The following is a 25,399-nucleotide window of genomic DNA, read 5'->3' as shown; positions in this document are numbered from 1 at the left end:
AGGTATTGGAAGTTATTTTTTCACATGATTTTGGCAATCATAGGCTGTTCTATGGCTAAATTTGGGGGTCTCTTTTTAAAAGCCAGCATTGATCTGGTTTACTTCTGGCTACGATACGGCACCCAGTATTAAAACCTACTCTGGGCCAGTTCAGGGCCAGTTATGGCTTATTAATTGGCGGAGGCTCGGACCAGTTGCGGCCCATATCTGGTCATGGTCTGTAATTTGGATCTGGGCCACCCTAGGGCCGTCATTCAATGTTGTATGTGGGCCGAGGGAAAAGTATTGGTGTGGGCCGGAGCTGGGCCAACACAAAATTGTTATGTGGGTTCTCCCCTCCTACTCCAGGTAGGGAGAGATTACGCCAGGTACAGATGAACTACATATGCCAATCGCAATTTAGAGATAACGGCAGGTCCAGATGAACATCATATGCCCATCCCAATTACGCCAGCTCCAGTTGAACATCCCGTGCCATCCACCTGCGACTGACTTACCATCCCAGCTCAGGAAATTCCCCCTTTGTTGTCAAAAGTATTTACAATACTTAGTATTTAATGCAAAACTTACACTGAGAGCCGTTTGAAGTTTTACTTCCCTGCTTATAACATTCCTCTGTTGTCTGATATCGGTCACAAAATGAAGCCAAATTTGACCTAAACAGTTTCTACAAATGAAATTTCCTAAATCACAATTAATAAACTCTCCCCGTTATTCGTAAACAATAAATTAGTAACTTTTAATCAAAGTCAAAATGCAGCTTAGACATGTTAGAGTGGACCTGGCCCTCCCAGCTGAGACTGGTTTCTCCCAAGGTTTTTTCTCCATTTAAATATCATTGGAGTTTGCGTACCTCCCTACAGGGTCATGTTTGATTGTTCTACATGAGACAGCTATATCAGATTATCTTAAAGTTTCCGTAAATTTGGTTAACATGCTTTATTAGAATGATCGTAATTGTTCTACAAACACCATGTTCTGTATTGTGTTTTACCTTTTCTGTGTTTTTCAATTTTTCTTATTTTCTCCTGTAAAGCTGCTTTGGAACAATGTACATTGTGAAAAGCGTTATATAAATACAATTTTGTTGAATTGAAATTTATCCAGCATGAGTTCGCATCTCCGTCACCACAGCCTCAGTCGCCCCGCTGGGGCCAGCTCTTTTCACAGACAAATTGAAATAAACTTTTAACACATCTCCATGAATAACATGATGCTCGAAAAAGATGAACTTCCGTTGTTGCGACTCCCTCTCTCAGTGGCTCTGAATGCAAGTAGTTAACTTGAGATCTTGGTTCTCGCATGGCTATATTTGAGAGATTCTTCGTTTTTTTGCATTTATTTGTTTTCAATTCAAATGTAGCATTATTGGATGATAACAATTACAACATTTTATTGAAAAAATATGATAGTAAATACTGAAATCAACAAGAGGAAAGATAAATGTTGTGGATGTATTGCTAATTGTTAGTTCATAGCTAAAGCATGAACTAATGTTTACAAACCCAACCTTATTGTAAAGTGTTACCAGAATTTTTGTTTGGATGAACTATTCTTTTAAGGTCAATACAAAGGTTATATATAAGTCAAAATGAGTATATTGCATAAAAATAAATAAAAACTGATTAAAATGCATTATTTAGATTTAGATTTAAAGTGAATGTGTTTGTATAGTTTTATACAACAGCTTTTTTCCTTAGGTTAATATACCTGTAATATTAATGCTATATATATATGATTATAACTATAAACAATGAAAAAAGTTGTTTTAAAACAGAAAAGACAAGCCAGTAACTTTCAAGGGTCGATTTTCCAACTGTAGCTAAGTGAACTCAGGCACTTTTAGAAAGGTAGTTTTTTCACGGTTTATATAATTCATCTTTGATGCTGAGTGAGATGTGTTTTCAATTACACACACACAGACACAACCGCGGACGCATAGAGTGAGATCGTGTGTGAATGTGACGTCACGTGCGCGTGCACAGCTCTCTCTCTCTCTCTCTCTCTGTATCTCTCTCTCTGTACTGCTCATGTAGCTCTCTGGTGCACATTTTCTCTGATTAACGGGACAGAGGTGAATTATTCCATGTCGTATAAACGCTGAAGCAGGAGGAAATAAAATGAATATGCAAAACAGCCGTGGCATAAACAGCGCTAAAAAACAATCTTGCCATCCTTGTTAAACAGACACGTGTGCGTTTCTTTGGAGCTTTTTGGACTTTTTGGATTTACGATTCAGTTAAGGAATAACTTTGTTGGATTTTACAGTCACTACTCCGAGTAAGTATTAAGCTTTATATCTGAAAAAATATTTTGAGATGTATTATTTTTCCCGATTATTTATGCATTTTTTTTGAAAGTATCACATTTTCTGTCTGTTAGATCACAAATGTAATACTGTAGCCTTAGGGTGCAGTAAGTGATATTACTCGGGTAAGGCTTCTCAGTTTAGGTCTAAAACGTAGGATAATGCAACTTTCTTATCTCAAAGACTGTAACCCGTGGCAATGTTCGACAGATGAGGCTGAGGAACTAAAAAGGGTCACTACTTTTAGCATCTCATTACACCTCCCAGACATCTCCTATTTTAAACAAGTCGTGCATTCATTTGAATAGTAAATTGGGCTTCAAGGGTTGTTTTGAGTATGTATTCTTTGGGTGTATGCATAATTGCCACCCTTATCCCAGAATGTGGTCTGAGTTTTCCCCATTTTACACAGATACCTTATGGTTTAGCCTAAACACTCACAGAAAGATGATAACAAGTACCTAACAACAGAGTTCTTATACTGTTTTTCGTACAGAATGTTGTAACAACAAGTCTGGTCTGTTACAAATTCAGATAGAAGACAAACATTCCTGGCCTGTCTGGCTAGCTCTCAAAAAAACACGCCTTGAAAAGCCTTATTATATATCAGGATTTAGGTCAAGACTCACCTCAATGGCACTGTTTTAAAATCTTAAAATTCAGTATCCAGTAGGCACATTTGTTTTGAGTGCAATGTGTGTTGTATCATTTCAAGGATTTTTTTATTTCATTGGCCTGAATAATGAATTGGTCAAATTATTTTCAGGACAGTGACCAATATGCAGATGCATATTTTAATTAAATGAATGGGTTATTGCACCATATGTTGCTTTGAATTAGTCTGTCTGTTAAATGCATTTAAATAAGTTGCTCACACTAATTTAAAAGGACATTACTCAAAGTTTCAAGTAAACTGACAATGTATGGGTAGACACAACACATTTAGTGCCAGGGCTTCAATCAATCCAGCGGTTGGTCTGTTTTCAGCTAGAAAGCAGACAGGAAACCCTCCCCTTTTCAAAAAACAGGGGAGTACTCCATCACCTCCCAGGTCAGGACTGTGTGCAGCTGTGGAGCTATGCAGCCAGTGCTGGTTAGTGCCCTTCCTGCTATGTGTCAAACCTGCCGAGGTAGATATCACACTGTAAAATGTGGTCAGTGGCCTTCAATTCAACACATTTGTGCGTTCTAAAAAAAAAAGGATTGGGCATGGCCGACTTGATGCAGTAGATGACTGTGTTCTTTTGTGTGCTATTTTAATGTCCAGCCAGCTAGGGTGTGCATATTATTTTGATATGAGATGTTGGGTTGCAGTTTCCAATTTTGTAGAACAATGCTTTTACTTCACATTCACGTTTGGTAAAAATTCAAGAATCCTCTCATGCTAACGGTTTGTTGTCATATTGGTGTCAAACAGTTATCTGTAGATTTCCTGCTGGGGTTTATGGCACCTAATCAGGTTAAATTCAAAGTGTATAAAATGTGCTAGACTTTGTGATTGGATTTGTTGATTTATCTTAAAGTAGAGTAAAAACACATTTAGAAGACCCTTCATTCTTACTGCTATTAGGTTGTTTAATAGTTTTTGCTATTTTCCACCCCTTTCTTTCATCACAGGTCTACGAAATGCTGGACAGGTATTGGCAATGCACTGGTCTGTTTGGATATTTATTGTATTGAGTTATCTACTTTTATTTGTATTGATGGATTTAAAGGGATTTTGTGCATTTTTTTAGCTTTTCCTTAATTTGAGTTAATTTGTGTTTAGGAGATGTGCCTTTTAAATATGTACTGTATGTTCCTTATTATTATATTTAATATTTAATCTTATTTGTTGTGGTCATTTATTGTATTATTTGTCGGTCGTTGGTTGGTTTTATTGTTTGTAATTGTATGAGCCACTGGATGTTTGAATTTCTCTAAAAGGGATGAATAAAGTTTTTATTATCATGATTATTATTTAAGTCAAAATGTATCCAAGAAGTAAAATATAATTGGATATGAAAAAAGAAGCAGGAATCTTTTTGAGCTTGTCATACAGCACACACAGTAATGTTAAAATGTTGGGTTGTGCCAATACTGTATGTGTTCAAGATTCTCCCATTTAAAATAATCATTATACAACTATGAACAAAACAAGTTCTATGAAAACTGGAATAAACTTTATTTGGAATAGAGCTGAAGAAGAGTGCATTGAATAACTCATTGGCCTTTTCCTCAACTTTCGAATAACACATCAGGTCTACCATAGTTAATAGTTCACATTCTGTTTCATAATGTAATTTGAGGTGCCTAGTTACCCAGTTATTTCCGAAATGAAAGTTGTAAAGTTTTGAATATAACAGTTTGTTATAATTGTTAAAGCCAGTTTGCATGTTCTGATAGGCTATGTAACAGTATGTTCACAAAATAAACAATGATGTAAGCCTAATAACATTCCGCTGTGGTCTGGTCAAGTCAGGTTTGGTGTTCTTAAGAAAAGCGAATAAAACAGGAAGTTTGTCTTGTTGCCATGTTGTGTCGGAAGTCAAGAGACACCTCTGCTGTGTTTTGGGGAACAACTCGTAATACATGTTATGGTGCCTAAAGTAGTTTTAAGAAAGAAACTGAACTACTATATGACAGTAGTAATAATGTTGACCTAAAATAACAACATTTTAGTTGATGAAACTCTTAAAGTGGGTCATGGTTTGTGAATTAGCAGTATGTATCATAAAAAGAAAGAAGAACCCTCATTTTATTGGGTTTGATACATCTGGTTCCACACATTGATTTAATAACATAATTTTATTTAAAGATGTGTAAAATAAAGAATATTCTAAAGTAAGGAGCACAATATCTGGACCCATGAGTTTAGTAAAAACCTATAGTCTGTATCTAAGTAAATATGACTAGAGAAAGATTCTATGTTTGTTCTCACCTGTTAAACATTGTGAGCGTTTTATAATAATTCGGGAATCCACCACCATCCAGAAGTTATTTGATCCAATGATTTTTTCACAAGGTCCTCTCCATGTTCACTGTTACCCCGAATAAGTTGGGAAACTAAAAAAAAAAATTAATCAGTTAGATTAAATCTTTTGTGGGAGGATGTTCAACAGTAACAACTAGTTCTAGTTAGTAACAACTAGAACTATCAAGTTTTGATGAAGTGTTATTTCCTTTTAATTTTGAACATTTAGTGAGGTGACACCATTTTATTTAAAGTTAAATAAGTCTTATTAAGACAACCTAAACATTTCAGCTTTATCAAATTAACAAACATCCTTCATAGATAGTGATACAACATATACAACTTAAATGGGACCACCCACAACCTAAGCATTTGCACCGCTCTTCTGAACGATGGTTACACCGAAAGTCAAAAATAAACTCTTCTAAAGATCGAAGAAAAATTAACATTCATCATTAACAAGGCAGAAACATAAATCATTAACAATACAAAAACGTATTAAATAAAACGTAATCTCCAAATTAACTCTACTAATCCAGTCTCTTTTGCTGGGCAGCTTACAATGTTGGTTTGGACAAAAAATCTACGCCGTTGTTTTTAACGGCAATAAAGTTACAAAGTGGCTTGAGATGATTGGCAAAACTGAATATCTCTCTTATGCATCTTGGTAAATGTTTAATTTTTTGGGTAAATGAAGCACTTAGTAAGCTAGCTGTCCAAGAGCACATCTTTGTATTCCACCCTGTGTAGTTTATAGAGTCATATCTGTGAAAGTTGTGGTACAGGCATTACATGCCAGTCACACATCCTGGGGGGGGGGGAGATCTTTGCCACAATAGAACATGACTAAAAATGACTATGCTGTTAATCACACAATATTGTTCACAGTTTTGTTCTGAGTAAAATATGAATTATAAAACTCTTCTTCTATAAGTACAAAATATTTGAAATTCTTAGGTTGACCCGTTTGTTTTTGTCATGCATTTGATGGTAGGGTGATGCAGTTGATTTCTATGTGTCTTAACAGATGTTGACTTTAGAACATTTGACATGCATTGTTCTAACAGTCACACCCACAGGCCACATTATTAGCATAGGCTACAAAAAGTTTTCTTATAAACAGACTGCTTGGGATGTTACTCATTGGTCAGTGGCTTTGGATAACAGTGTCCACTAAATGAATACATGCCAATGTAAAATAGATTAATCAGGTACATGAACTGTTCAATTTCATTTGATCATCTTGTAGTTTAGTTATAGGATTCTGTGTTCTTCAACATGTATTGTTTCTTTTGTTCTGTACTATATGCTTCTGAGTAAGTAATCGTTCTATAAACCTATGGGGTTTTAAAGGCTTATTCACAAAACTATTTGCCTGGTTTCAATTTCAGCAAAAGGCTGAAAAGCATTTTAGTTCAAGATTATGCAATGAGTAACAATGTGTCTCATAGGGACAATTACATCATCGAAAACAACCCTTTTGATTAGATATTGCCTGAAAACCACAGAAACAAACTCTATAATGCAGCTCGGCATACTCCACAATTAACGTTTTCAGTTTTTTTTCCAAACAATGTTGTTTACACATAGCAACATTTTACTAATCTTAGTGCTGTATTCTAGTTTACTTTGTCAGTGGTGGATACGAGAGTTTGTGGCTTTGGCTATATCTTTGGCTTTATCAGATATTTTTAGTGTATTATGGGTGTTAACTAAACAATTATCGGACAGATCAACACTCCAGCCTTACAGTTATGCCTGTGAGAGTGATGAATGTGAGTTTATGTTTAGATTAGGGCTGCCAATGGATTACATTTATTTATCGCGATTAATCGCACACCTATAGTGAAATTAAACATAAACTATGTTGTTTAACATGTTTATTTTAATGCTGTCAATCGATTAAAAGACGAATCACACTAAGTCATCACACACAGCATTTATGTTTTTAAATATACTTTTACATTCAAATAATTTCACATTCTATCTCGAAATTGCAGTCTAAAGCGCTTCCTATTTTCAATACTCTTTGGATTCATTTAAGACTCCCTTTAACTCGTTGAAGACTGTGCTTGCGAGAATACTTGACAAAATGTTCTTTCTGGCATAATCTTGAGTGTTTTTGTTCATTCAACCACGAATGAGAAAGGTTACTGGTGCGCTGTCTGTCAGATTCTGAAGCAGCCTTTAGAGCGCTTGTGTATCGGACCGTTGTGGCATTGCGTCGTCTTCTAAACTATACGTGTCAATACAACCATTTCAAAAAGCGTTTTCAAAAATAATTTAAAGCAGAGGTCTTCAACTGGGGGTCCGCGGTGGAACTGCAAGGGGTCCGTTAATAGCACCCATGAAAGCACCCATGAAAGGAGTTACGTGCATAAGGTCCATTAATTCTCATATGTTTCTGAACTTCTGTACAAATTTGTTAAAGCTGTAAAGTGCTAATTTGACAGCCAAATGACACCACACCACTGTTGCATTATAAATTCAATAAACGTGCACCGTGTACTGATGCACGTCAAACAAGTCGCACAGAAAATAACGCAGACTCGTTGCATGTTGCTCTCCTTAGTCTTATACGATGCTCTGCATAAAAAAAAAACTTGTGTTCATTTTCGTGTACAGCTGTGACAATGCTGATCCACGAAAAAAACAACAGAGCTCAGAATTATAAAATAGCGGTGTGTTCTGCAACACACAGAGAAGCGGAAGAAAAAAAACAATGACACTTAAACAGAATGCATAAAATCTGCACAAATTTCTTTCGCATCCAGAGACAACTTCTACCTCCACTAGAAAATTATTTGTACCATTAACCAGGGTCAGTCATATCATTGAAGCCTTGATAAAAACAAAGGTTTTTGTTAAATTTGTTAAAAAGAAATATTAAATTGTCTATCTCACTAAAACGAATGTCTGATGCTGCAAATCCCTTAAAATAATCAAGCAATCTATATAAAAAACAAAAATAATACACAGAAAAAGTATTTAGCATATGTGCAACAATAGCATAATAGTGCTACAAAGTGATATTTAGGATATGTAATGCGGTCGGGCTATTTTATAATGACTTAGAACTCGGCTCAGCCAATCAGAATCAAGGACCACAACAGACCGTTTTATAATCAAAGATAATAAAATTAACAAGATGCAGCACTGCAATTATAATGGGGAGGGAATGCAATGCTCAATTTGGCAAATCTAGCACAGGATCTCCCGCCTTTTTGTAAAAAGTGCCAATGAGAGTCTATTGATAGACTAATCAAGAAGACTGACATTGTTGTCTGGGGCGATGCTCTACACACAGTCTCTTAAGGCAACTACCAACCTGTGTGCTTACGCAAGCTCCAAATATGTGTTTTTAGAGCAATGTAAACTGGAGTTGATTTCAGGTTTACTTGTTGGGTAGAAAAAATGCTATCGGGTGTACTTAGGATTTGCAGCATTCTATCATGAATCACATTGCTAGGGTTGCCTCACAGAGCCTGTGCATCAATGTGAACAATTTACTCATTGTAACAATCCGTTTAATTACTTTTTGACAGGTGCTGTACAATGCCTGCCCTGAATTCTCAGACAGGCGACCAATGCTGAAATACACCTAAGATGGTGTGGCTTGTTTTTAACCAAACACTCTTTATATTTTTGTCTGATTATTGCTTAGTAATGTTTGATTTAATACCATTTCTTTAAGTGGATTTCTGCATCAGCAAAAATAAAATCTTGATTTGTATGACTTAAAAATGCATCAGACATGTAAGTGATATCACTGAAAAAAACAATGTGTTTTGAAAATAACTTTCCTAGAGTCTGAAAACTGCCTCCTTTGGTAAATACTGTAACAAAATAAACATTTTCACTGACAGTATAAATAATTCATCATAAACTCAAATTCACATTTAAATTAAACAGTAATATTCATCATGGTTGAAACAGCAGATACAACACTGTGAAGATAAAACGTTATCAAACTCATTCAGTCAAGGCCTAACTGGCATTTCCTTTCCACTGTCTTTATCCATTGAGGATGGCAGCTTTGATACTGCTGAAATTGCGACTTTAAGCATTTCTTCAATTGGAAGAGGAAGTTCATTGACATTTTGGCCACAGACCACTTTTGTTCATTGCTATAAGTTCGGGGAGATCAGTGGCCTGAGGCTATATGATAAAACACATTCGATGACAGGATCTGTCTACTTGTGTTCCAGCACTACGGACCAATGTGTGTTGATGATAGGTTTATAAGTACACAATAACTGTGGAAAGGTCATCCACACTCGCTTGACATTTCAGCTCTAAACAATTGATAGCAGATAAACAGAGCTTGGCATAACTCTCATGAGACCAGAATAAAGGTGTGTTTGGTAATTTTAGTTTACAATAAGGAAAATTATAGAAATACAATTATATTCAATTTGTTTTGCGAGAGTACTTGCACGGTATTAAAACACACAGTTTTTTTAATGGTGGGGACTTTTAATTGAATGTTGTTTTTAGATCACACATTAGAATAGGGACCATTCTCACTATTTACTAACTATTAACTACGACTTTTGCTTCAATAACCTCATAATTACTGCTTATAAGGTAGTTTTTAGGTAAAGGTATGGGGTAGAATTAAGGGATGTAGAATAAACCAATGCAGAATAAGGCATTCATATGTGCTTTATACATGGTAATATACAACCAATATGCATGTTAATAAACAAGTAGTTATTGATACATTTGTGTACCTTAATATAAAGTTTTACCTGTTTTTATATAACACTAATAAGATATTTTCTCTGCACAACAATAACTCTAAAAACAGAGACTTTTAGTCTAGTTTTAGTCTCTTAATTAAAGGTGAACTGTGTAATTGTTGTACCACTAATGTCACCAAATGTAATTGCAATGCTCTTAATCTTTAAATCCAAAGAGTTTTATGGTTGCTCTCTTTGACATCATAAGGGTTAAATTGCAGAGACACATTCAGTCACTTGTAATACCCAGATGAGGCCTATTTCCTGTACTGGGTGTTTTGGAAAAAGAAAATCGGCCAATTTAAACGAAGTTCTGCATTAATGTGCCTAATAGTTTGCCTTTAGAGTTTAAAGCTATAGTGCTACAGACTACCAATGTGTATGTTTGTGTGTTTATGAAAGCCAACAGGATTTGCTTGTTTCATTGGTCAATGTTATGAGGTATGATGCCAATTAAACAGGACCAGATGGAAACTGATTGCTAAATTTCCGTAGTTAACGCCTCTACTATAAACAAAGTTTTCAATATCAAGGATACTGCTTGTTGTTGTCAGTAAAATAAAAGCTGTTGATGGATCTATTATAAGACGATTTCTAAAGAAAAGTAATGCATAATGCTTTATGGTCACAGGAGCACACGAAAAAATTTGCCTGTGTACAGTTGATGTAGTATGTCAACCTTCCTGAAAAAAACAGCTAAAACTAGCCTTAGCTGGTTGGCCTGTTTGACTTGGTCTCCCAGTCAGATTTTATCAGGTTAAACTGGTGAAGCAAGCCGGTTTTAGGGACATTTTGGACACTTTTTAGTTGTGCTTTAGGTTTTAGAAGAACAGCCTGGCTAGAGCGGGTGTTAAAACCAGCTTGAACAGCTAAAAATTGTCCAAAACCACTCTAAGGACAGCCTGCTTCGCCAGCTCAAACCAAGCTGGGAGACCACCTTTAACCAGCCAACCAGTTTAGACTGGTTGTAGCTGTTCTCTTCAGTAGTTAGGTTAGCTGAGCATGCTGTCGATGTGAAATAACATGACATAATTTATACTTAAGCAGTGCCTGACCCTGATCAGACATCATTTGAGGTTGAATGTGATTACAAAAACTGTGAATCTCTGACACTTTTCTTTGTTTTTTTACAGGAACGTAATTCTTCAGGATGGATGACGAACAATGCTACTACAACGAAACCATAGCCTTTTTTTATAACAAAAGTGGAAAGTATCTTGCAACAGAATGGAATACAGTAAGCAAGCTAGTCATGGGACTTGGGATTACAGTATGCATTTTTATTATGCTAGCGAACTTGCTTGTGATGGTGGCCATCTACAAAAACCGGCGATTTCATTTTCCAATCTACTACCTAATGGCTAACCTAGCGGCTGCGGACTTCTTTGCAGGACTTGCCTACTTCTACTTGATGTTTAACACGGGACCCAATACAAGAAGGCTGACGGTCAGCACGTGGTTGTTGCGCCAAGGCCTAATCGATACCAGCTTAACAGCATCAGTTGCTAACTTACTGGCTATAGCCATTGAGCGTCACATCACTGTGTTCCGCATGCAGCTCCACACTCGCATGAGTAATCGACGAGTAGTTGTTGTTATTGTAATCATCTGGACCATGTCTATAATAATGGGGGCCATACCTAGCGTGGGATGGAACTGCATCTGTGACATTAGTACCTGCTCCAACATGGCACCTCTCTACAGTAATTCCTACCTGGGTTTTTGGGTGATCTTCAACCTGCTTACATTCGTGGTGATGGTTGTTCTTTATGCCCACATATTCATGTACGTACGCCAGCGGACCATGAGGATGTCACGGCATAGCTCGGGTCAACGGCGCAACAGAGATACTATGATGAGCTTGCTGAAGACGGTAGTAATTGTGTTGGGTAAGTTTCGCTTTTGCTGATTGAGACTAGCATTGGCCTATCATTAACCAAACCCTAAAAGCCGAATAAGCAATAATTATTGTCTAATTTCAGAAGTTGAAACATTCAATTCAGTTTTATTTATATAGCGCTTTTCACAGGGTTTCATTGTTGCAAAGCAGCTTTACAGTAAAAAAGACAAAAATAAACAAAAGTTAGTTTAAGTATTAAAATAACAGGGGTGCATCTTTGCTCTTGATTTTGCTGGTGTAATGTATAGTTTCCTCTGGATGGGTATCACGACGGTATGTCAGTCCGCAGGCTCTCTCAGGAGAATAACACCAGGTGGTCCTACTTGAGCCGGCATAATCTGTGGTTACCTCAGGATGGGTATCCCGACATTGTAATCTTGAAAGAGTTCAGAGATTGTTGGTTAGCATGACTCAGTTGACCTAATCGTGGATGTTTTATCATCAGTAGGCCTACCAAATGGTTTCTTTCTCCATTGATGCCAAATTCAATATAACCACGTATTCTAATGACAAAAAGAATGGATCACAAATTATAAAACAGCAAATGGTTCATCAAATCATTAAATGGGCTTTAATGCATACTGCAGACATGGCACAAGCCTTACTGTGGTCCGAACATAGCTAAGGTGCCATCCACACGGAGATGAATTTTGCCGTATACGTAAATCCGTTTCGTCCACACGGATCAAGCGTTTTGGGAGCCTGAAACCGCTATGGTTTGAAACCGGGTCCCAGAGTGGATGAATCTGAAAACGCCACCCTTGCGTTTTCGTTTTTTAACAGCCCATCCTTATATATTTTGAAACAATGATGTCATCATCCAGCCGCTAATCTCCGAGGCAAAATTACTGCGCCACATACTGATTTTGCATAAATACTACATCGTTTTGCTTGAGACGACACTGTGAAAAGGATGCTCTCGCTTCGTGTGGATGTGAGTTTAGAGTCCATTGCAAGGTAATTCTCACACAGTTTCTTTCTATATTCAGATGTTATCTCCTATTTCATTAAAAAAATCATAAGCAGATGGTCTAAAGCCGCAATGATCTGTTCAACAAACAAACTATCCCAGCTCATGTTTGATATTTTAAAAGGCTGGGAAAGCTCCTAAAGGTCAATTCTCTTGGTACCACATTTTCAGAAAAACACATGAAACAGTAATACATTCTGGTTGGTGTATGAGGGTCTGCCATGTGATACGACAAATGATATTAGCATCATGAGGCCAAATCGAACATATTCTATGAGACCGTGTCCTTTAATGGTGTCATCTGGAAACTTGAAAACTTGCTCTAGGGATTCATTTATTTCTCGGGTCGCTTTATCACATTTTGACGAGATTCCGCGTCTTCCCTGTCAAGGGAGATCCGTTCCTGATTATGCACAGAAATGATGTACTACAGTTTATCCACGGTCCAATATGGGCAAGTTTGTAATTTAAATCAGCAACAAACCATCAACTTGTAAGTGAAATTCCTTAATACTACGCAATATGATACATCTCAGTCCATTGTGCCAACTTGTTCGAGATGACGAACAATGCAGCCCTTGAATGGTCTACAGCTCAGTGCCCGTCATAGTGGTCTTGTAGACAGTTCCAGCGTTTGCCATGCACTGCATCAGTGTCATGCCTCGCTGGCTCCCCCACTGAAGTCTTGCTCAGAAAAAGGAACTAGTCACTGTGCAGAATCCCGCAGCACCAGCACTGTGCAGGAAACAGTACTGTTGTTGTTCGGATCGGGCAGGCTCGTCTTAAAGCTTTGGGGAGGATGGTGAATGGGGGCCTGCATGAAAGCGTGGTTTGTAGACTATGAGCTCACCCTGGAGAAAAGAGAGGTACAGAACCATTATTGATGTGTGAGAAAGTGTGCAATTTGCTTTAAATAGTACAGATAATATAATCTTTTAAAAGTACATATTTGCATGTTTGTAAAAGTAATCAAATTGATACAACTGAAATTAGATTATTACGCTTTATAAAAAAATGTCATTGTAAAACTTGCAACCACAATGCCTGGGTGTTCTGTTCATTGCTGGGTGGCCTTCAGTAAATCAAAGCCCAACACGCTTTCTGATATTTTCAAACCTCCTTTGATGTTAATCAATGGGGTTATTCACCAAGGTTTTTTGTCTACCAGAGAAATATAACATCACTCGGAAAAGTAAGATCATATATTTTTACACGCCGTTGCAGATTTGCAAATGTGTTCCATAGAGTTTTTTTAAATCATTTAAATTGATTAGGTAAATACAGTTGAAAGAAAAAGTATGTGAACCCTTTGGGCTTACTTGGATTTCTTCATAAATTGGTCATAAAATGTGTTCTGATCTTCATCTAAGTCACAACAATAGAGAAACACAGTCTGCTTAAACTAATACCGCACAAACATTATACGTTTTCATGTTTTTATTGAACACAACATGTAAACATTCATAGTGCAGGGTGGAAAAAGTATGTGAAACCCTAGACTAATGACTTCTCCAAGAGCTAATTGGAGCCAGGAGTCAGCCAACCTGGGGTCCAATCAATGTGATAAGATTGGATTTGTTGATTAAAGCTGGCCTGTCCAATAAAAAACACACACCAGTATTGAATTTGCTGTTCTGAAGAAGCGTTGTCTGATGTGAACCATGCCTCGCACAAAAGAGCTCTCAGAAGACCTACGATCAAGAATTGTTGACTTACATAAAGCTGGAAAGGGCTACAAAAGTATATCTAAAAGCCTTGATGTCCATGTGTCCACGGTAAGACAGATGTTATAACTGGACACTTCCTGCATGTGTCCAACTGCATGTATCACGTTTCTCTTTAGTGCAGTACATGCCTGTTAAGACACCAAGATAGTGGTGTTGAAAATGTGACATATGAGGGTGTTTTAATATGATTCGATGTCCGATCATTGTGAAAAATCCTAAAAAGCAGTGCTTATCATGTTTTCATGGATGATCCACCGAACAACAAATGACACATTGTGGGTTACAAATGACTTCCACAACCAAAAATGAAATCATTGTTGCTTGTCAAAGGCATGACTCATTTATTGTTGAGAGTAACTCAAGGGCGTATGAAGTATATTTGAAAAACAGTTAAAGGGGTGATGAGATCATTGAATCATTTTCCATTCCGCTCATCAAGAAAAGACATCCACGAGTGTTTTATTCTAAAAACATTTTTTGTTAGGCCTTGTGTTAGTTTCCTCTGAAAGTGGTTTGCTTTATCAGCATTACTGGAATACATGAACTCAGATATGCTTACCGTGTAGAGGTCATTTTGGTAAAATGCATGAATTAACAAAACAAATCTGTTTTCCTTAATAATAGCTTTATCAAGGCATTGACCCAATGGAATGTGCGTCTGAGAAATAAAAACACAGATTTTTATGACAATAGATTTTCTTAGATTTAGGCATTTTATATTTAAGTGTGAAATATCACTTGTTGGATAAACACCATGTCACGTGACTTAAAGTCAGTTTTAAATATGAAAAAAGGGCTTGAAGTTACTCTGTGGGAGTAAAGATAAAATGGGAGGAGTTTTCGGTAGCAGTGTTCTCACAGTAAAAAATCAGTGTGAAATCTGGTCTGGACTGAATGTGCTGAATCCAGAGAAAGTCCACAGAATACGCTGTCTGAACAGGGAGGGCAGAACAATTGACCATCCGTCTGCCAAATCCTTCAGTCTCCAATCTGCAGTTAACTATGCAAAGTATGCACTAAGCACTTTCACAGGTGTGACCGGCTTGCTTGAGTTCCCATCAACCCCCCTGCTAAATTCTGCATAATTCGACCATAAACATGCGGCCATTTCTGTTGTCAGTTTTGCCCAAAAGTCAGCATGTGTTTTTCAGGGATTTTGATGGTTTGTGCATAATATCTCAATGTTAAGGATGGTGTTTGTTGAGAGGGCTTATCTCGGATGAGTCAAGGTTTGAACCAGTACAACACATTTAATCAGCAGTTCTGTAGGCAACAGAATAGTAATGGTTGTTAAAGTACATACAAATATGCATTGAGGTTTTAAATGCAAGTTGTATAGCTTAAAGATCACGTCTCTCTCACAATCTCATATTAATCTTGATGTGGTGCAGATAACCTTGATGATCAGCAGGGCTCGCTAGTCTGTGGGCTCGTGGGCGGGCTCTTTCTTTCGCCTTGCCATGCTTTTTTGGGAGAATGGCCTATAAAGGGAATAGGATCCCTTTGACGACACAGGGATCCAGAATTACCAAAACCTTTCTGAAACAAGTTAGAGTACTGGGGGGGTGTTTTAAGCACAGGAATACTACCTCATACGTCCAATTCAGTTTTAACAAGTTGACCATGTTAAGCCAGCAGCTTAAACAGTGTAAAGAAGTCAGAATGCATGACATAGCATGATACCTGATCTTGAAAACACTCCCTCATCAATAAAAATGCATGTTATCAAGCCCCAAAGACAGTCCATTCCGGTATTTCAAAACACAGCAAAACAACGCTACATAATTTTACATTGTCACATTGTTGGCCCCACCCACATGGCATTCAGTCTGAAGAGAGATTGATTCAAAAAGTTATATGGGTCAAGCAAATCACTTACATAGACACCCTGCACCCACACAATTTATTTCGCCCTTAACCCGAAGTCCCTGAAGTGCTTCAGCACATTTTTACGGGAATTTGTAACGTTGATTTTTGTTTACAGACACACATTTCCACTTTTAAACTTTTAATAGAACATTTTTTAACATGCAGTATATGTCATATTTATAAAATATATATCAACACAACCTGATGGGAATTCGTGGGCCACCTATTTCACAAGGTGGCTCATTTGTGTGAATTCCTTCGATCTCATTTGTACATTTTATTATGATTTGACATTGCCCATTTGATTTCAGGTTTAGGGGCGGGGCTAGAGTGGACCTTTATCATTACCAGCTTGTAAAATTCATGTTTTAGCAAAATAAGTCTTTGTGGCTGTGATTTTAGAATTTGGGGTGAGGTTAGATGTTGGTTAGCCATCTCTTGAAATATGTAAGACTTCCTTTAATATCAGGTTATAAATACATACATGTATGTACATACGCAGTCTGTGCATAGAAAGTCGTGCTGAGTGACATGAAAAAAGTTTATCCTGACTGATATGAGAGGAAAATTCATGTGCATGAAGTCGAATCAATAGATTTTTTCATTCTGTGCCTATGCGATGAACTGCCTTGAGACTGGATTGAGGGCTTTTCTAAACACCCCAGTCATTGTGCCTGATGGTGTTAATAGGCCTTTTTTGCGGAAGTAATAAATTCAAATCTTGCTCTAAGATGAACCAAAGGTTTGAACAGCTGCCAATTGACATGCTTACTCAGCTTGAAAGAACAGCAGAGCTTTAATAGAGGATAGGGATTTTTAAAGGCCTGTTTGTACCTAACCAATATCCTAATGTGGATGATTTTTTCCTAGAATGTATTGAAGTTATAACATCACACTAGAACTTAACAATTGATAAACCTAAGATTGTATGATAGGAAATGTATCATTATAAGTGGCAAGGAACTGCACAGAAACATCAATAAATAAAACACTCCTATAGCCATTGGTCTACTTTAAGCAATGTTACATTAAACAGTGAAAGAGTTTTTTATCATACAAACTGACACATTTGGTCATCGGAATCCTAGGATTACATGTATGAAGTCCAACTTACACCTACTGTCACCTAGGGATGGGTACCGAGAACTGGTACATTATTGGACCGGTACATAATTTAGTCCATACCAGAGTATCGATAAGCTTAAAGACAAATGATGATACTGTTATCGATACTTGCTTTGTTTTATCTCTGTTTTATTCGGGTGTTAAATAGCAAATTAGAGGCTGCTGCCGGTCATTTTCCATCCCTGAATAATGTCCGAATGGCCGAAGTTTGCTCGACCTTCGCGTGAGATCTAGAGCCATATGATTTGCGTGATATATCAGTAATCTGCTCATATTGTGTGTTTATAAGTGAAAGAGTGGCATGGTTGCGGTTTTGGAGCTTTCAGGATCCGCGTTTCACAATGAGGAAGCTTCCGTCAAACCCCCCCTTTGTGGCAACCTGTCAAAATAAAAGTCAGTGCTGTAGGGGGTATGCTAAGGAACACACGTTTTGTTATGTGCCATTTTCTGTTTGCTCAGAAGCATTTGTAAACTGCAGTTCTAAAGCTCAGCTGTAATAAAGGAACTTAAAAAATGTAACATCTTTTACATCATGTCTTTTTGCATCAAATTATAGAGCATAGTATCGATAACAGTATTGATATGTACTGGTATCGATAAGCAGTATCGATAGCTGCATCGATATCAATAAAATCTTAACGATACCCATTGCTACTGTCACCACTGCTGAAGCTTACAGTCATGGTGAATGTTCAGATTCTCTATTGAACCAAACACATATACAATAATTACCATTACATAATACACAAATTATATTAAAGCGTATCCAATTGTTTATCTTGTTGTAAGCTGATATGTGAGATGGTATCATGTCGGAATAATGCCATTGCAATACCCCCCCAAAAGACCTTTATTAAATCATACATCTGTTTTCTGTCATTAAATGCTTTTTAACTCGTTTCAAATGATATCCGAAACCAAACTAATTAGATTATATAAATATTAGTTAACAAAATGTTGTAAATGTATCTGTTCCAGAACATTACATCAGTAAGCTATGCGGAAAGTACGATATTAGATGTGATATCACAGTTCACCCCGTCATCCTGGATTCTCTCAGTTTTACAGTTATAAAGCACTAGTTCACCGTTATTGTGTCTTTTTTTACTTAACGTCATGTTGTGCCAAACTCCAAAAAGCACCCAGTTTTGACACTCCTGGCTTTGGAATCTTCTAGAGTTGGTTTTAAAGTCCTTGAACCTTATTATTGCAAAGTCTTTGACTGTATATAAGTATTTTTAACAAATATAATGTGTTTTCCAATATAATAGGTTTCACTTTAGTCAAACAAGATATGATTTATTGCACTCCTTTACATGTTAAATATAAAAACTTGTGAGTTTATGTTTTATATTCTATATTTTAGGCATTAAGCAGATGTTACACTTGATTTTTTACAAAGTGTATATTTCAAAGTCCATTTCCCACATTTTAGTTATGTTTCATTGTTGTGCATAGCCATGTTCCTCAGATTTCTTTCCTCCTCAGAAACTTCCCTCTGTTTAAATAGACTTTCTGAGCAGTTTATTTTTTAATATAAAATAGGTTTAGAATGATGAATCTATATTCTCACAGCTTCATCTGAACCAACAACAAAGTGCTTGTTTTAAAGATTAGTGAGGATAGCATATTGAAGATATCTTTTCAATATGCTTTCACTTTTTAAGTTTAATGAAGATAAAAGTGTGAAAGAAAAAGAGTGTTTGTGGCGTTGCATCAAGTTTCAGGCAGCTTTTTTATGGAGGAAATGAAATCCTGTATTTGACGTGGAAAGAACCAAAATCGTTCTTTTTGAAAGGAAGGTCGAGTCTCTCGTGAGCTTGTTCAGCGAGAGCAAAACATGTGGCAAATCTGTGCTGGAAACAGCTTGGTGGAGTTTATCTAACTCCTGAGAGTCTCCACATAACTTTCTAGTGATGTAAACCAGTCAAGAGCAGCTGCGTTTGCCTAAAAGATCAGGACTCTTCCAAATGCATTTATGTATTGCAAAATATCCCTCGTAGCCAAAATGCAAAGAAATAATAAAATAGCTTACATATATAGAATACAACAGTCAATTATGGTTAAGATTTGTTAAGTTTTCATTGATACTTTTTGTTATTAAATTCAATTTATATAAAAAAATACTTTTACTGAGCCTCTCTCAATGCATTCTAGGATTGATTGATTTTTATGCTTAGAACTATGCTTCATACTTTGTGGAACAGCCTTTGTGTCGCCTGCAATGCTTTAAATGCTGCCTATGTGGGCAGCAGTGGTACAATAGTAAAATACTCTGACACAAAGAAAACTTGTTGGAGAAAATATCATGTTATGCTGTTTTAAGCCCATTACTGGACATTTTGCCCAAAGCACAGTATAGTACAATTACTCAACAAATACCCAGAAATACTTACTATTTTCTCACATTTCTTTAGGTGCCTTCATTGTGTGCTGGACGCCTGGTTTGGTCCTTCTCTTGCTGGATGTGGTGTGCAAAGATTGCAATGTTCTGATCTTTGAGAAATTCTTCCTGCTATTAGCAGAATTCAACTCCGCCATGAACCCGATCATATATTCCTACCGGGACAAGGAGATGAGTGTCACATTCAAACAGATCCTGTGCTGTCAACGGCAGGAGAATGTGAATGGTACAACAGAGGGTTCAGACCGGTCTGCATCCTCCATTAACCACGCCGTCCTGAGTGGAGCTCACCACAACGACCATTCAGTGGTCTGAGCTTCAACACGGGCCAGGATCCTCTTAGATTAAGCAAGAAAATGACTGTGAAGGTATTTTTTCAGCAAAAGACTTTTTCAGCTTACAAGGTTTTTTTTTGTTAGTCAGTTTTTTTGTATGTTTTGACAATACAAGTATAGTAGACTATTTAAAGGCTAATCCAAGAGGTTTTAAGTATCCAGTTTAACACAAATTATATTTGCTCCTATAATGCCTTAAAGATGATAAAATGTGATGAGCATTTAGACTAGTTGTAATTGTTGACCAAATTGTTGCAAAACAAGGATGAATTTTGTGTATTGTACAGCAGGCGTTAAAGTGAAGGATGTTGTCAAGTGCCCAGTGAAGCTATTTAGCTAATTTACTCTAGAGAGAAATAGTGCACTTGAGGGACCACTGGGAAATCATTTAAGGGGATCTTTGTAAAGTACTTGATGTTGGCTTGATTTGTTTTGTTGTTGCATAGTTTGTTTTGCACTGGCAGTTCAACCTACGATGACAGTATAATGTCAGTGGATTAAACACTTTCTAGGTGGATCTGACTGACCATATCAAAAACTGAAGTAACTGATCATGATAATAAATGGCATGGTGCAAAATTGAAGCCCCCGTTAAATTTCTCAAAATCTTTCACATTTAGATCACCTATGAATAGTAATTTGGTGGATAATACTTTGAAAGTATAACAAATAGATAAAGTTTGTCTGGATGCCCTTTCCTCTAGCTCAGTGGTTAGAATATGGCGCCATCAACCCTAAAGTCATGGGTTCGATCCCAGGAATTGCACATATTCAAATACAAATGTATAGTATGCAATGTAAGTCACTTTGGATAAAGCGTCTGCTAAATGCATATATGCAAATGTCACAATTGAACATAATTTGTGCATTTTAACAAATTTGGTATCTCTGAGACTCTGAGATTATACACCAGTTTACTATGACTATGTTTAGTAAACTTCATATTATTATGCTATCTTAGCAGGGTAATTGTATACATTGTTTACTCATTGTATTTGTCACAATTTTGCTATCTCTGTTTTAAAAATAAGATCGAAGGTTACTTTACATATTTTTACTGGGGTTGAAGTTAAATGGTGTCAAACCAAACGCAAATTTATTCCGACAGTTTTGAACACTGTTTTTTTATACTTGCTCAGTAGATAATGTTTGTTTATTTTAAACACAAAAAGTTACAAATCGCAGTTTAAAGATTTCTAAACAGCGATTTTTTTAAGTAAGGGGCCTTACATTTATGAGATGTATTTGTTGATTGATCAATGGGTGTCTTAGTTAAGATGAGGGCTGGATTCTCACAGTACAATGGTTCTTAAATATCTGTGTGAAGCTGGGTGTTCTTCTGTAACTCAACATAATGCTTTTATAGACAAACATATGCCATTGTTTAATTAATATTTGTATTAGGCAACACCATTGAACCTTAAAGCTGCCTAGTCGCATTGCTAGTGACACTATGACCCTTATCTAAACTAGAACATAATCTTTACATGTGAGACATTTTTATATATGATTTCAGGGAGTACTCTAATACCTTTTTTATTCAAAGACTGATCAGGTTGCCTTTGATGCCACTTTGCTAAAACACAAAATGAAAGTAAAAAATAGGATAACAAATTTAGAATCCATATTATTTTTGTAGACATCCAATACGTGGCCACGGAACTGGCTGTTCATTATAAAGAACAAACACCTTGTTGCACGGCCATAAATCAGATTAAATATAGTCATGTTGGGAAAAAAACTTTTGGTTAAACATGACGGAAATTAAATTATGTCTGTACTTTATATACCAGTGTATGTACTGTGCTGTATGTATATAATATGTGTATATATTCATGTATCCTAATCAAAAAGGGAATGTTTATTGTTAAAAGTTAATCATTGTGAGTCAATGTATAGCTACTTTAGACCTTTTGTAAACTTTTCTTGAAAATCTAATTGAAACTTTTTTGGCCAAACATGAAAGAATTGCTAGATTTCAGAGCTCAATACCAAATGTATTTGCATACCCTTTCTTAAAATATCTAAGATCTGCAATATCTTACTTCATGAGATAACAAAATATCAAACCAAGTGAGATTTATATTTTGAAGCAAAAACACAATCATGCTTTTCAAACAGAATTTAAACTTTGTCAAACATTAATGTGATGAATCAAACTTAAAAATCAACATTCAAATCCTACAGAATTACATGGATACCAATACATTTTGAGAAAAAATCTAATAATTGGTTTGCCTCTTGCTTTGGTATTTTGTCATCTAATACAATTGCATTCATTGCAGATATTTTTGGGAAACTAAAAGAATCCAAAACAAATAAAAATCTCAGGAAAAAATCTCTAACTGAGGTGAAATGGGAATGGCAGCAAAATGACACTAAATGTAAATGTTTATTAATGATCTTATCAAGAACAGTGTTATATTAACTTGTGTTTAAAACAGTATTATGTTAAATGAGAATGAGACTGAAATTTGAAGACTTGCACTCTCAAATAAATTGAGGACTTTTGGCCGAGATGCTTTTCTTTTCCATAACAGTATTAATAATTTTCACACAAAAGTAAATTGTAACATTTTCAGAAGGTGGATGGTAAAAGTATGTGATTTATCACATTATCTTACAAGGAAAAAAATGTATAAAACCTCTTGTTTTAGACATGTTTTGTTACCAAGCAACTAAAGGTTCAAAGTTAGTCACTCTGTTGTGAAAGTACAATGTAAGCAGTGTTGTGCTTCAGATCCCAGTCATTTAAAATGACAGCTGTGTGTGACGGGTCATGGGCCGTTGGTTCATTCTTGGTTGAAAACGGCAATGGACTTACTGATCGTTTCAGGAAATGTGACCGTATTCAAAGGTTCCACTTGGTTTCACTCCTAATGATGTCTCTGTATTCTGAACTCTTTTTTCAGAACTTCTGTATGGTAACATCTACTTAACAATGTCATGCAATAAATGAAGCTCCTTTAAATAAATTTGCATACCCATCCCATCTTGATCTGGCATGCTTTATTTAAATTGGATAAGAAATGTATTTCAGATATTTATTGAAGGTTAAAATGCTTCTCAATGACAAATAATACATAGAATGCGTATGCTGACATATTGTTATTGCGCAAATAAAAATAGATAATCATTCCATTTAATCATTCACAGATCTGAAAGATTTTCCACATTTCCTGCAAAGGAAATCCTTGTCCAAAGAAAGAAGATGAGTGATTTATGCATTATAATGGATCTTATTTTTTCCAGCCGTAAAGAAGATGCTTAAATCTGTTAAACAATTGTGAAAATGACTGGTATGTGAAAGAGATTCCACAGGACAATTGGACAACGGTTTTACTTGTAGATAGCCAAGTTCATAAACCGGAGCAGCTGGGAAAGGAATTCCTTTGTGTTTACGTTACTCTTAAGTCATTTCTGATATCGGACATGGAGTATTTCAAACAACTTAAGTGAAGCTGTGACAGAGAACAGCATTCTTCACATTTATCAGCAGTATGAAGACCAGATACTATGTCGTATAGCTACAACCCTGCAGTAGATCAAAATACAAGGCAGGCACTCTAGCTGGTCAAAATATCCACAGCGTTCATTTCCAAAACTAACCTTACAAACCATAAAACTTCAAACTTGGACATAGATTTATACTCGCATGCAATAATGGGTCCCTGTTAAGCTTTTACTACAAAATACATGATGGGGTCCAAGAATATTCCTTGTTTTAGGAGACCACAGCTATACCAGGTTTTTCACCTAAGTCCAAAATAAACTAACCAAAATGGAAACAGTCAAACTTCTGTCTACTTTTCAGGTTCATACCACTCCACCCTCGTACTCAAAGACCCTGTGTCAGACCCCGAGAAGTAAACATGAGTGAAAAGAATAAAACAACAAAAATGTTGGATAGGCAGGGCGGTGTTCCTGTGGCTCAAATGACATTGCATTAGTGTAAAAGGGGATACATGTGAGTCTTAAGTTCACTGTTATTCGTTTGAAAAAGCTGAATAAAAGTCACGCAAACAAACAAATTAGTAGTAAATAAAACAATATAATAAGGGTTAGTCAATGTTTCAATTATATATAATGTTTGATCCATGTAAATTTTCTTTAACTTTTTAATCCATCCTTGGTGTGAATGAGCCTTTAGTCTTTTTTCAAAAAATATCTGGTCATATCTTTTAAAATATGTCAAGTTGTCAAACCAATAGTGGACAGTGCCACAGAATCGTATTTGGTGACCCGAGATTGAATATTGAATCAAGGTCTTTTATCGATCCAGTTCCCATTTTCCCACAATGTACTTTCATATCATGCCCTTACATGCTCTGTCCAGTAAAAACAAAATATATCCCAAAATATAAGCAAAACAGTATATGAAAGTTTCTTTTGAAAAAACTTTGGCAAATCAACAAATTAATTTGCTATTACCCATGAAGTCTTATCTTGGCCCCAAAAAAATATGAGGACAATAATAAAAAAGTTCCTCATTGTTTCTTATGAAATTCAAAGTGCTGCCAAATGTTTTTTTCTGTACAGTTGTGAGAGAGGAACAGCCTGTTATGTGAGGTGATCAGAAGTTTGGCGTTTTTCACAAACGTACGTCACAAGGGTCAGGGAGAGTGTACACTTAAAAATCACTGAAGCCCAAATTCACCCGCTCAGTTCTGTTGTGGCCACTGTGTCTTCCAAACTTTTTGGCAGGAGCTGTTGCTCGTGAACCCAGTCGTCACTTGTTTTTCCTGGCCTAGCAGTGTGACGTCTGTGGTCTGCCTTGCTTGTTTGTTGTGGTTTCCATAGCAGTGAAAAAATGGTGGCAAAGGTAACGTATTTCTAGGATTATCAGATATGGGCTAACATTCTTAGAAATGAAATCAGTGTCCCACACACGATGAAAGTAAATCCTTCGTGATTCTGTTTCTTTAAAGGCCAGAGTGATTTAATACTGTCTCAGTAAGTTCCTGTTTTTAATGCTTAGAACAAAAATTGGCTTCAATGCAGAGATAGGTAGTGTAGGAAATGACTGTTCCATGAGCTCATTTGTTGCTGGTGTGATATGACACTGC

General features: G+C 36.3%; 1 protein-coding gene across 1 annotated transcript; it reads left to right on the top strand.

Moving 5' to 3' along the window:
- The first annotated feature begins 2,027 nt into the window (after positions 1-2,027).
- lpar1 (lysophosphatidic acid receptor 1) lies at positions 2,028-23,318 on the top strand. Its single transcript, XM_056737346.1, has 3 exons — positions 2,028-2,280; positions 11,137-11,892; positions 20,012-23,318. Exons 2-3 carry the CDS (start codon positions 11,154-11,156, stop codon positions 20,311-20,313), a joined length of 1,041 nt encoding a protein of 346 aa, XP_056593324.1. The 5' UTR covers positions 2,028-2,280; positions 11,137-11,153; the 3' UTR covers positions 20,314-23,318.
- The last annotated feature ends 2,081 nt before the right edge of the window (positions 23,319-25,399 follow it).

The sequence above is a fragment of the Triplophysa dalaica genome, chromosome 22 (assembly GCF_015846415.1).
Source record: "Triplophysa dalaica isolate WHDGS20190420 chromosome 22, ASM1584641v1, whole genome shotgun sequence".
NCBI lineage: Eukaryota > Metazoa > Chordata > Actinopteri > Cypriniformes > Nemacheilidae > Triplophysa > Triplophysa dalaica.
This window is presented reverse-complemented; position numbering and strand designations above follow the sequence as displayed.